Source organism: Macaca nemestrina, chromosome 15, assembly GCF_043159975.1.
Source record: "Macaca nemestrina isolate mMacNem1 chromosome 15, mMacNem.hap1, whole genome shotgun sequence".
In the NCBI taxonomy this organism is placed as follows: Eukaryota; Metazoa; Chordata; class Mammalia; order Primates; family Cercopithecidae; genus Macaca; species Macaca nemestrina.
The window spans coordinates 106,168,906-106,183,010 of record NC_092139.1 but is presented as its reverse complement, the minus strand read 5'-3'; the positions used below and the strand labels follow the sequence as shown (position 1 = coordinate 106,183,010).

At 41.8% G+C, this 14,105-nt stretch overlaps 1 protein-coding gene across 6 annotated transcripts in view; it reads left to right on the top strand.

The window, feature by feature from the left end:
* Window positions 1–14,105, top strand: part of LOC105464450 (DNA meiotic recombinase 1) — a 52,635-nt gene that overhangs the window by 29,732 nt on the left and 8,798 nt on the right. For all 6 annotated transcript variants that reach the window (XM_071080592.1, XM_071080591.1, XM_071080589.1 and 3 more), the window contains 4 exons: window positions 1,859–1,950; window positions 3,319–3,392; window positions 3,522–3,636; window positions 4,633–4,693. In XM_071080592.1, the coding sequence (XP_070936693.1) occupies window positions 1,859–1,950; window positions 3,319–3,392; window positions 3,522–3,636; window positions 4,633–4,693 (342 nt within the window). The remainder of the gene's footprint in view (window positions 1–1,858; window positions 1,951–3,318; window positions 3,393–3,521; window positions 3,637–4,632; window positions 4,694–14,105) is intronic.

Below are 14,105 nucleotides of genomic sequence, written 5' to 3'. Positions count from 1 at the left end.
ATGGAGGTTTGGGGAGTTCCTTCAGACCCCCAATAACTTGTTTGTGGAGACCTAGGGAGTTCTTCAGACCCCCAGTAAAACTCGTTTAATCCTAAACAGGTACTGTTAAGAATTCCTTCGTTAACTTGTCATGCTTCAAGACCCAGGAAAGGCCTGGGCCAAACCCTTGGTGGGCTTTTGTTACATTCCAGCCTTTGTATAAGGGCACTTTGAACTTTTAGTATTTAACTTAACCACTCAGTCAGTGCTGAAACAGTTGTTATGGAGGCCTGCATTAGTAAGACCTGGCCTGCCACAACATAGTGTCTGGGATTTGTAGAAGCTGACATGATGAAAATGTTTTTATTGACTCTTCCAATTCCCTGTCTTTAACTTGTCCACCAAAAACATCTACTGGGTATACTCAATAGCAATGGAAGATTTTTGTGGCCGTTACCAAAGCTCTAACAACAAGAACATATCTAGTGCATTAGGCTATAAATGACTGGGAAATCCTAACGACAATTCAACTAAACAGTTATTAAATTAATTGCAAACATCACAAATAAGATTATAAATAGTCCTTGATTTACAGTTACTTATACTAGGATCAGTGTTATGTAAACTCTATAAACAAAGTGAAATAAGGGCACAAACATGCATTTAATTTTACCTCATTTTACTTCAGACATATTGTTGGGATCACCAAAGACCTAAAAAAAAATGTTTATTACTCCTTTATAGTTTATAGATAGAAGTGATTATTAGCTTCTTCCAAAATACCTTTGCAGGTGCACTTAGTTTGCTTCCCTATGAATTTGCTAATTTCAGAAAGCTAACAACTCCTGGCTAGGCATGGTGGCTCATGCCTGTAATCCTAGCACTTTGGAAGGCCGAGGCAGGCAGATCGCTTGAGGTCAGGAGTTCGAAACCAGCCTGGCCAACATGGCAAAACCCCGTCTCCACTAAAAATACAAAAATTAGCTAGATATGATGGCTTACGCCTGTAATCACAGCTACTCAGGAGACTGAAGGAGGAGAATTGCTTGAACCCAGGAGGCAGAGGTTACCGTGAGCCGACATCATGCTACTGCACTCCAGCCTGGGCAACAGAGTGTGAGACTTCATCTCAAAAAAAAAAAAAAAAGCTAACAATTCCTTTAGAAGAAAGTAGATTTTAAACTCTGTATACTTTCCAAGTAAGATTTGAAAAGAAAAAGAAAACCCGTGCAAACAAAAAAACCTTTGGTCTATATTTCTCTTCTGGACCCTTGAAGTTACCTTTTTGACCCTTTGGTTCATGTAGTCACATTTATCATTTAATAACACGTGATTAATGATATAGTAAACTATTTCATATTGAGCAAATGAGGGTTTTGAAGAGAGTGAATTAATCTACTTTGCAGTTACTGAATTATAATTCAGTGATATTATCTATTATAGGTCTATTATCTATTGTAGATCTGAGAACAAAAAGACTCACAAAGCTTAGTTTCCAGTTTTTCTCTTGTAACCGATTTGCTGCATAAGCTCAAGTCATTTGCCTAATCTCTGTTTCCCAGTGTCCTATGTTGTAAAATGTAAAATAGGCCATAAAAACTAGCTTCCAAGGTTATTGTAAAGATTTGATCATTTAATAGTTAAATTCATTACTGCCCCACATTTCTATGACCATTATCACTACCTATGGTAAGTTGAGGCACTTATGAAAAAACAAATCTTGTATAGACTTTAAATGGTTGCTAGCATCCTCTAGAATACCTTCACAGGTACATTGTTTGGCTTCTCTGTTAATTTATGTAAGATACTATGTTTTGTAGTGGTTGTCTAAGCTTTTTTATAATTGATTTATTGGATCCTTAATCTTGGCATACTCCAGCCGTCCAGATCGCCTTCGGGACATTGCTGATCGCTTCAATGTAGACCATGATGCAGTACTGGACAACGTACTTTATGCACGTGCATATACTAGTAAGAGCCCCATGCAGTTGGATGCTTGGGTCAACGTAAGGTTGGCAGCACTGATTTACTACTTGAGTGATATAACATTTTGATACTTTTTTTCTATTTTAATTTTCTCTAAATTAATTTACTCAGTCTATAAATTTTATCATCTGGTAGGTCCTTAGATAATAAAGTGCCCTTAAATTATTTATTATTCTTAGTCTTTGAAATGAAGAGTAACATTCTTTTTGGATAATGTAGCATTTGGTATATATGCTAAGGCAGAATATGCAATAATTTTTTTTTTTTTTTTTTGAGATGGAGTCTCACTCTGTCACTCAGGCTGAAGTGCAGTGGTGCAGTCTCGGCTCACTGCAACCTCCACTTCCCGGCTTCAAGCGATTCTCCTACCTTAGCCTCCCAAGTCGCTGGGATTACAGGCACGTGCCACCACACCCAGCTAATTTTTGTATATTTTATATATATATATATATATATATATATATATATTTTTTTTTTTTTTTTTTTTTTTGAGACGGAGTCTCGCTCTGTCGCCCAGGCTGGAGTGCAGTGGCCGGATCTCAGCTCACTGCAAGCTCCGCCTCCCGGGTTTACGCCATTCTCCTGCCTCAGCCTCCCGAGTAGCTGGGACTACAGGCGCCCGCCACCGCGCCCGGCTAGTTTTTTCTATTTTTTAGTAGAGACGGGGTTTCACCGTGTCAGCCAGGATGGTCTCAATCTCCTGACCTCGTGATCTGCCTGACTCGGCCTCCCAAAGTGCTGGGATTACAGGCTTGAGCCACCGCGCCCGGCCATTATATATATTTTTTAAACGAGATAGAGTCTTGCTCTGTCGCCCAGGCTGGAGCATAGTGGTGCAATCACTGCTCACTGCAGCCTCAGCCTCCCAGGTTCAAGCGATTCTCCTGCCTCAGCCTCCCAAGTAGCTGGGATCACTGGCGCCCACCACCGTGCCCAGCTAATTTTTGTATTTTTCTTTTTTTAGTAGAGACAGGGTTTCACCATGTTGCCAGGCTGGTCTTGAACTCCTGACCTAATGATCCGCCTGCCTCGGCTTCCCAAAGTGCTGGGATTACAGGTATGAGCCACCGCGCCTGGCCTAATTTTCGTATTTTTTTAGTAGAGTCAAGGTTTCACCATGTTGGCCAGGCTGGTCTTGAACTCCTGACCTCAAGAAATCCACCCGCCTCGGCCTCCCAAAGTGTTGGGATTACAGGCATGAGCCACCATGCCAGGCTGCGATAATATTTAATAAAGTAATAAATAAGAGAATCCTTCAAGGACTTTCTTTTGCCTGGCTCCCAAGAATATGAATGATCTTAGCCTCTGCTTCTTTCAACTTTTATAACATTTTCTCACTGCATTTCCCACCAGGTGAACATCAGATGGAGCTACTTGATTATGTAGCAGCAAAGTTCCATGAAGAAGCTGGCATCTTCAAACTATTGGTACAAGCTTTTAAATACTGCTTTCACAGAGCTATTTAGCATAATATTTTTATTCTATTGATCTCTATTCAAATAACGTTTTCCTTCAATTTCCAAATGCATGTTTATTTTTACCTTAATCCTGTGTAGATTATCGATTCAATAATGGCACTTTTTCGAGTGGATTTCAGTGGCCGTGGAGAGTTGGCCGAACGGCAGCAAAAATTGGCCCAGATGTTGTCACGACTCCAAAAAATCTCAGAAGGTATATCTTTAAAATAAAATGGCATCTGTGACTATGTTTGTCAAGTATACTTTGCAGAGAAGCTTGGAATATAATGTCAGGAGGCAGTGGTTTTTTTTTTTTTTTTTTTTTTAAATAAAATTACCTTCATGAGAATACAACTCTTTTTTTTTTTTTTTCTTTTTGAGGCAGTGTATCGCACTGTTGCCCAGGCTGGAGTGCAGTGGCACGATCTCGGCTCACTGCAACCTCCGCCTCCCAGGTTCAAGCGATTCTTACTCCTTAGCCTCCTGAGTAGTTGGGATTATAGGCACCTGCCATCATGTCTGGCCAATTTTTTGTATTTTTAGTAGAGATGGGGTTTCACCACGTTGGCCAGGCTGGTCTCAAATTCCTGACCTCATGATCTGCCTACCTCAACCTCCAAAGTGCTGAGATTACAGGCATGAGCCACTGCGCCCAGCTTTACAACTGTTTTTTTAAACCAAAAATATTTATTCTAACCTTAATAATAATAATAACAAATAATTTTTGTTGTCAATGAAAAATAGGAATATGATGTTATTTATAAAATAAATTCATGATGCAATATTTCTAAACTCTAAAATCTAAACGATGAACTTTTAAATATCTATATTGCCTTTCTTGGCTCGCACCTGTAATCCCAGCACTTTGGGAGGCCGAGGCGAGCGGATCACTTGAGGTCGGGAGTTCGGGAGTTCGAGACCAGCCTGACCAACATGGAGAAACCCCGTCTCTACTAAAAAATATAAAATTAGCCTGGTGTGGTGGCGCATGCCTCTAATCCCAGCTACTCGGGAGGCTGAAGCAGGAGAATCACTTGAACCCAGGAGGCGGAGGTTGTGGTGAGCCGAGATCACGCCATTGCACTACAGCCTAGGCAACAAGAGTGAAACTCCGTCTCCAAAAATAAATAAATAAATAAATAAATAATAAATAAATAAATATATATATATAGCCTTTCTCATAGTTTTAAAATTTTATCTCTTGATACAGAATATAATGTGGCTGTTTTTGTCACCAATCAAATGACTGCCGATCCAGGAGCAACTATGACGTAAGCCCCAATATTCTACTTTTTATTTCACAGAGGTTAACATAAAGAGGGTTAAGGGTAAAACAGAAAATAATTTCAAGGCTGGGCACAGTGGCTCATGCCTGTAATCCCAGCACTTTAGCACGCCAAGGCAGGCAGATCACGGGGTCAGGAGATTGAGACCAGCCTGACTAACATAATGAAACCATGTCTCTACTAAAAATACAAAAATTAGCCGGGTGTGGTGTAGCACACCTGTAATCCCAGCTACTCAGGAGGCTGAGGCAGAAGAATCACTTGAACGTGGGAGGCGGAGGTTGCAGTGAGCCGAGATCGTGCCATTGAACTCCTGCCTGGGCAACAGAGCAAGACTCCATCTCAAAAAAAAAAAAAAGAAAGAAAAGAATTTCAAAATCATTAGTCTTTATGTGGACACAAATATATCACAAATCCCTTTATTGCCGGGCGCAGTGGCTCACGCCTGTAATCGCAACACTTTGGGAGGCCGAGATGGGTGGATTACCTGAGGTCAGGAGTTCGAGACCAGCCTGGCCAACATGGTGAAGCCTCATCTCTACTAAAAATACAAAAATTAGCTGGGCGTGGTGGCATGCACCTGTAATCCCAGGTATTCGGGAGGCTGAGGTGGGAGAATCACTTGAACCCAGGAGGCAGAGGTTGCAGTGAGCCAAGATCACGCCATTGCACTCCAGCTTGGGCAACAAGAGCAAAACTCCATCTCAAAAAAAAAAAAAAAAAATCACTGTATTGCACAGCATATATTACTTCATAATTGTAAATATCACTTGATATCCAGAATCTATTTTTCTCTAGTTCTTTATAGAATAAAGCGATACTTTAATCATTTTCAGCAGTACTTTGGGCTTCTCTTTGGTCTAGGGCTAAAGGGGTATGGGAGGACGATAAGAAATAGATCCTAGGGAAATAAAAACTAATATTGCAGCTTATCAGTGCAATAAAAACCATACATAAAAACAGAAAAGTCATCATTCTACAGGATATATATGAGATATATTTATCAGAGGCCCTATGGGAGAAGTCTCCTGTTTGAAGAAAAAGAACTTCAGTTCACATTAGGCATATTCAGAATTTGTTGAAGTGTTGTGCACATGACATAACCATCGATGGCTCTGAAACACGGCAGTGAATAGAAAGACACAGAGAGCTAAAGTAGGATAATAAAAATAGAAAAATCAAAGAAAGGTTTGTTGCCACCATAACAAATTTTGAGCATTATGAGTCTGAATAAGCAATCAAAATAATCCTAAATTCACACCACTGCACTCCAGCCTGGGAGACAGAGCAAGACTGTCTCAAACAAAGCAAAACAAATCTAAATTCATGATAATGCTTTTTAAAAATGTTTTCTTTTTCTTTTTCTTTTTTCTTTTTTTTTTTATGAGACAAAGTTTCACTCTGTCACCCAAGCTGCAATGCAGTGGCACCATCTCTGCTCACTGCAACCTCTGCCTCCCAGGCTCAGGTGATGCTCCTGCCTCAGCCTCCCGAGTAGCTGGAGGGTCACCACGCCTGGCTAATTTTTAAATTTTTAATAGAGACAGGGTTTCACCATGTTGGCCAGGCTGGTCTCGAACTCCTGACCTCAGGTGGTTCACCCACCTCAGCCTCCCAAAGTGCTGGGATTACAGGTGTGAGCCACCACGCCCAGCCTGTATATGAATTTTTTGTTGAGTCATTTGAGAAGTTTCTTCTGAACCACTGGAAATTATTGGCAGACATCATGACACTTCACCTCTTAATACTTCAGCATATCTCTTCTAAGAATGATGTTCTTCTACATAGCCACAATACAATTATCACATTCAGAAATTCTAACATTGGCATAATAATGTTATCTAATATACAATTGTATTCAAGTGTCTCCAATTGCTCCAATAATGTCCTTTATAGTTGTTGGGGTTTTTTTGTTTTGCATTCAATTCAGGATCAATTAAAGAACATGCACTGCGTGTAACTGTCATGTCTCTTTAGTCTCCTTTAATCAGAACAGCTCTTCAAACTTTGTTAGACTTTTTTTTTTTTTTTTTGAGATGGAGTCTCACTCTGTTGCCCAGGCTGGAGTGCAGTGGCCAGATCTCAGCTCACTGCAAGCTCCGCCTCCCGGGTTTACGCCATTCTCCTGCCTCAGCCTCCCGAGTAGCTGGGACTACAGATGCCCACCACCTCGCCCGGCTAGTTTTTTGTATTTTTTAGTAGAGACGGGGTTTCACCATGTTAGCCAGGATGGTCTCGATCTCCTGACCTCGTGATCCGCCCGTCTCGGCCTCCCAAAGTGCTGGGATTACAGGCTTGAGCCACCGCGCCCGGCCACTTTGTTAGACTTTTGTGGCACTGACATTTTTGTAGAACACAGGCTAACTGTTTTGCAATGTCCCTCAATTTGAAGTTGATTTTTTTCTTCATTATTTAAAATGTTAAACATTTTGACAGGAAAACTACATAAGCAATATTAAGCCCTTCTCAGTATATCATATCAGGAGGCACATGATGGCAGTTTGTCCCATTATTAGTGATATTAATTCTGATCATATGATTAAAATGATATTCACATGAGGTCTCCATTGTAAAAGAAAATTACAAAAATTCCGTTTTGCATTTAATTAGTAATTTGTGGGGTGATAATTTGAGACTGTGTAAATATCTTCCTCTGCAATCAGCTTTCATGTATTTATATTCGCATCCATTGAAGATTCTTGCCTAAATTAGAATAAATTAATTATTACTCTGATGGTTGCAATACAAAGTGCTATTACTTTAAAACAGAAGCGGCCGGGCGCGGTGGCTCAAGCCTGTAATCCCAGCACTTTGGGAGGCCGAGACGGGCAGATCACGAGGTCAGGAGATCGAGACCATCCTGGCTAACACCGTGAAACCCCGTCTCTACTAAAAATACAAAAAAAAAAAAACTAGCCGGGCGAGGTGGCGGGCGCCTGTAGTCCCAGCTACTCCGGAGGCTGAGGCAGGAGAATGGCCTAAACCCGGGAGGTGGAGCTTGCAGTGAGCTGAGATCCGGCCACTGCACTCCAGCCCGGGCTACAGAGCAAGACTCCATCTCAAAAAAAAAAAAAAAAAACAGAAGCAATACATCGTGTGGTAGCAGATTAAATGAATCATTGACATATATATATATATAAAAAGATATTTGATATGCTGGAGTAAATTCTGTAAATTGTATTGAAATGAATGTGTCTCTCTTTAGGCATTTTCCAAACTTACCCTTAACCTTTTGCTTAATCTTTTGCAGTTTGATATCTATCTATCACTTTTCAAGGCCCCCTTTTTTTTTTTTTTTTTTTTTTTTTGAGACAGAGTCTCGCTCTGTCACTCAGGCTGGAGTGCAATGGCACGATCTCGGCTCACTGCAAGCTCCGCCTCCCGGGTTCACGCCATTCTCTCACCTCAGCCTCCCTAGTAGCTGGAACTACAGGTGCCTGCCACCATGCCAGGCTAATTTTTTGTGTTTTTAGTAGAGACGGGGTTTCACCGAGTTAGCCAGGATAGTCTCAATCTCCTGACCTCGTGATCCGTCCGCCTTAGCCTCCCAAAGTGCTGGGATTACAAGCATGAGCCACCGCGCTTGGCCTCAAGACCATTTTATAAGTATTTTCTACTTAGTTACAAGAGATTCTTATGAAAAATATTAACTACTCAAACGGTATTAAGCAATTTAAAAGATTGAGGAGGGGAAATCAATCATTTATTCACTCAATGAATATTTATTGAAAATCTACTATGTAACAATATTCTGAGAATTCACTAGTGAACAAAAAAGACAAAAATCCTGGCCTCGGCCAAGCATGGTAGCTCACACCTGTAATCCCAGCACTTTGGGAGGCTGAGGCAGAAGGACTGCTTGAGCCCAGGAGCCTGGGCAACATAGAGAGACCTTATCTCTACAAAAAATAAAAAAATTAGCCAAGCATGGTGGCAAATGCCTGTAGTCCTAGCTACTTGCGAGGAGGCTGAGGCAGGAGGATTGCTTGAGCCTGGGAGGTCAAGGCTGCAGTGAGCCATGTTTGCACCACTACACTCCAGCCTGGGCAAGAGCGTGAGAAGCTGTCTCAAAAAAAAAATTATTGTGGCTGGGTGCGGTGGCTCACTCCTGTAATCCAGCACTTTGGGAGACCAAGGCAGGTAGATCACGAGGTCAGGAGATCGAGACCAGCCTGGCCAACATGGCGAAACCCCATCTCTACTAAAAATATAAAAATTAGCCGGGTGTAAAGACGTGTGCCTGTAATCCCAGCTGCTCAGAAGGCTGAAGCATAAGAATGGTTTGAACCCGGCAGGGGAGGTTACAGTGAGCTGAGATCTCACCCCTGCACTTCAGCCTGGGTGACAGAGTGAGACTCTGTCTCAAAAATAAAAAAAAGAAAGAAGGAAAATAAATGATGTCCGTTCAACTCAAAAGTTTAGTCTTGGTAAGTCACACATTGTCTATAGTGTCTATAGTATAGTCGTTGAGTGGTTAAGGCAATCATCTGTTTTATGGGGTGACTTTCATACACAGGACATGAAGTGCTTCACAAAGAGAATAATTTTAAACCGAAGAGAAATGGAAGATTTTTAAGGCTGACTTTAAAAAGAGAAAATGACTCATTGGCTCAGAGGGAGGAAGTGGGTTGCATTCAAATAAAACAGTACAAGTTAAAGAGCAATGTTCTTTCTTCAGGTGTCGGGAGGGAGCATTGAAGAGGCCAAAACTGTCACTCTAGAGTTAGAAGGCAAAGGAAATCAGTGGAAATTAGGTCAGATAGGGGTTATTTTTCTTATATTTGTAGAAAGTTTCAAAAAGAGTAAAACAATTTTGAATTAATTCCAATAAGACAATGAAAGAAATGGAGAGGTGACAGATAATTGAAGAGGGAGTTGGAATGGGGAGGAGACTGAAAATGAAGAAGCTAAGTAAAGTGCTAGACAAAGTAACAAAGGCTAGTATTTTTACTGGGTAAGTCAACTCTGAAACATCATCTCCTCCACCTAGCTGAATTGTTAGGAAACAAGGTTCACTATAATTGGTATGTTAATAAAGTATATTAAATTATAACAATACAAATTAAATGCTTGTCTTTATATAAAGCATAAAAGTTGCCACAGCTAAATGGGGGAAAAAAAGGACAATTTTAAACTAAAAGATTTTAAATGCTATTAGGAAACCTCCCATAAAGAAAATATCTTTGTTTCTCAGTGTTGGGAAACTCCAAGCTGCAGCTCCTCTGGGGCCTGTCAGGGAAATATCACTATAATTGGTATGAGTCCGCAAGTACCCTGACAGTAATTGAGGGTTATATCCCATGTATTATACTTGATCGCACATTGTATTAAAAAGGAACGAAGTTATAGAGGCAAGGAGCTGCCATACAATACAGCAAGAGGAGTAGCTCCTAGGCTTACAAATACAGACTTTAGAACTGTAATGATCTAGTTGATGAAGACTTGGAGATAAAAAGTCAAAGTATCAGCCCATAAAGTCTCACACTGGGGCAAATAACAAGATGAACAACAAATAAGACCGTGATGTTGCCACCTACTTCATTTGTGTATTTGTTTTAGGAAAACAAAAAGTCACCTTAGAACACTGGCAGTCTTATAAATGTACAGTCAGTTTATTCTCTTAAGGATGTCACCTTCTTTTTGTTTGTTTGTTGTTGCCCAGGCTGGAGTGCAGTGGCATGATCTTGGCTCACTGCAACCTCCACCTCCCAGGTTCAAGAGATTCTCCTGCCTCAGCCTCCTGAGTAACTGGGATTACAGGAGCACTCCACCACACCTGGCTAATTTTTGTATTTTTAGTAGAGACAGGGTTTCACCATGTTGGCCAGGCTGGTCTTGAACTCCTGACCTCAGGCGATCCGCCTGCCTTGGCCTCCCAAAGTGCTGGGATTAGAGGTGTGAGCCACCACACCTGTCCTAAGGATGTCACCTTCTGATCCAACATCATTAGCATAAATTAGAGGCAACATGATTAGAGAAAAAACATTAAACCAGGGTCACTAGCATGGTGACCTTGTACAAGTGATTGGAACTTCATTTTCCTCCCTCTCAAAATTAATTTATATTTATTGATTACTTACCATGTGCCAGGTGCTTTTATGCATCATCTTATCTAATTATCATGTGACCCAATGTAACTCACAGCCTCCTTGGAGGCTCCCTGTTGTTTTTGTGAAACCAATCTCAGTATGTTGTTGAATCCCTCCCCATCTCACCTCCCCACCAAAAAAAGAACCCAGAATTCCATCTTTAAAATGTTGAAAAAAGTATATATTTTTATGCATATTTTGGAAGAAGACAGAGGGGAGAATTACTTAATAAAACTTCTTAAGCATGTCCTTTTTTTTTTTAACCATCTCTTCTCTTTCCTCAAAATTCTTCTCCTTTGGCGGTACTCCCCTTTCCCCCGTCTTCCCAAAATCTCAAAGCCTCCCCTGCCAGGCATGGCTCACAACTGTAATCCCAGCACTTTGGGAGGCTGAGGCAGGTGGATCACCTGAGGTCAGGAGTTCGACACCAGCCTGGCCAACATGGAGAAACTGCATCTTTACTAAAAATACAAAAATTAGCCTGGTGTGGTGGCGGGTTCCTGTAATCCAGCTACTTGGGAGGCTAAGGCAGGGAGAATTGCTTGAACCCAGGAGGCAGAGGTTGCAGTGAGCCGAGATCCTGCCACTGCACTCTAGCCTGGGTGACAGAGCAAGGCTCCATCTCAAAAAAAGCCTCCTCATTCTTGGGCAAGTTCAATCTTTCTCTCCTCAATGGACCACTTCTCGAAAATGCCATTTGTAACCTCACTCCTTAGCAAGTGAAAAGCACCAGGAGTACTTATTGTCCCTCAAGCTTGCCCTTGCTCATGCCCCTCAAGATCCACACTCCAATCAGTATTTAAGGTAGGCATGATGATTATTCCTAATTTATAACGGTGGAAACAGAGGCTCAGAATACTTAGTGCTTGCCCAATCCCAGAATTTAAGAATGTGGGAGACAGGATTTGAACCCAGGTATCTTTGACATCAAAGTTAATGCTACTTGAACCTCACTGTACCATCCTCCCCATCCTATACCATAACTCTATATGTTTCATGACTCCAGCATCCTAATTTGACATTGCCAGGTCAGGCTGTTTTGGGTCTTACCCTCAACAGGGTAATATGCCATATCCTGTTCAACCAGAGGGGGAGAAATGAAATATTCTCATCCCCTCTTTATTACTAATATCCACCTCCATCTCTTCCCCCTCCTTGCCATACTCCCCAGTTCCCTGACAAAAGGAAGAGAGAAGAAGAGAAGAAAATATAAAAGTAGAGGAAATAAGACGATAGGCTCAAGGAGGGTTGTGGGTGGTTTTCTGAAGCTGTTTTTGCTTGGTCAGAAATAGAAGAAAATTAAAGCCCTCTAAAAGAATGTGGAATGCTATTACACCTTCTTGTACTTCACCTCAAGACTTGGTTATAACTGCTGTAATAGTCAGGAAGTTCAAAGAAACTTAAAGAAAAGTTTCCTGGTCTACTTTTCACTGACAGAGTGACTGTTTTAGCTGAATTGTTTAGTTAAATAATAGTTATCCTATGTATTATTTTAGTTTAGTTTAGTTTAGTTTAGTTTAATTTTTGAGACAGGGTCTCTGTTGCCCAGGCTGGAGTGCAGTGGCATGATCTTAGCTTACTGCAGCCTTGGACTCCCAGGCTCAAGCGATCCTCCCACATCAGCCTCCAAGACAGCACAGAACCAGGCACATGCCACCACACCGAGCTCATTTTTTGTATTTTTTGTACAGACAGGGTTTCACCCTGTTGCCAGCCTAGTCTCAAACTCGTGGGCCTCCAAGGGATCAAACAAGCGATCTGCCCACCTTGGCCTCCCAACATGCTGGGATTACAAGTGTGAGCCACTGTGCCCAGCCAATAATTATCCTTTATCGAGGATCTCTTATGTGCCAAGATTGCCGTAAGGATAGAACAAACGTATGTAAGTGAACAGGTATAGTTCCTGGCACATAGGAGGCTTTTATGTATGCTATTCGAGATTCAGGCCGGGTGCAGTGGCTCACACCTGTAATCCCAGCACTTTGGGAGGCTAAGGCAGGCGGATCATTTAAGGTCAGGAGTTTGAGACCATCCTGGCCAACATGGTGAAACTCCACATCCTAAAAATACAAAAAAATTAGCTCAGTGTGGTGGCACACACCTGCAATCCCAGCTACTCAGGAGGCTGAGGCAGGAGAATCACTTCAGCCTGGGTAGTGGAGTTTGCAATGAGCCAAGATCATGACACTGCACTCTAGCCTGGGTGACAGAGTGGACTCTGTCTCAAAAAAAAAAAAAAAAGATTCAATATATCTTGAATCCTCACAATGCCCTAAGAGGTAAAGTCTTTTTACTCTCATTTTATAGTGAAAGAAACTGAGGTTCATAAAGGTAGCCCAAGGTAATATAGGTAATAAATGTTTAAGTCAGGATTAGGAAAGCAGGTAAATAATTGTAGTCACTGAACTTATGCCTTACCCAAATTATTTCATTTTATTTTACAACTATTACAGTTATTATCCCCCATTAAAAATGAAGAAATAAGGCCAGGCATGGTGACTCACACCTGTAATCCCAGCACTTTGGGAGGCTGAGGCAGGCAGATCACCTGAGGTCAGGAGTTCAAGACCAGCCTGACTAACATGGCAAAATCCCAGCTACTTGGGAGGCTGAGGCAAGGATAATTGCCTGAACCCGGGAGGCAGAGTTTGCAGTGAACTGAGATTGTGCCACTGCACTCCAGCCTGGGTGACACAGCAAGACTCCGTCTCAAAAAAAAAAAAAAAAAAAGGAGAAGGAGGTCCAGTGCAGTGGCTCACACCTCTAATCCCAACACTTTGGGAGGCCGAGGTGGGTGGATCACTTGAGGTCAGGAGTTCAAGACCAGCCTGGCCAACATTGTGAATCTCTGTCTCTACTGAAAACACAAAAATTAGCCGGGCATGATGGCGGGTGCCTGTAGTCCCAGCTACTCCAGAGGCTGAGGCAGGAGAATCGCTTGAACTCGGGAGGCTGAGGCTGCAGTGAGCTGAGATCCTGGCACTGAACTCTAGCCTGGGCAGCAGAGAAAGATGCCGTCTAAAAAAAAAAATAACAAAAGAAGAAACAGAGATTTAGAATGGTTAAACAATTTTCTTCAAGTCATATGGCTAAAAAGCCAGAATTTGAACCCAGGTCTAACTCCAGAGCTCATATCAGGGCTGCTTCTGCCTGGGGAATGGCTGGTATGCTGTCACCTGAGAGGTTTTGCAGGGATGTATCCATTTTTCCAGTGAATTGACCATAGTCCAGACCCCTCAGCCTTGCAGGCAGAGGTTTGATTTGGTCAGCCTACTAAGAACCAATCTGTTTCTTGGGAGCAGACACAC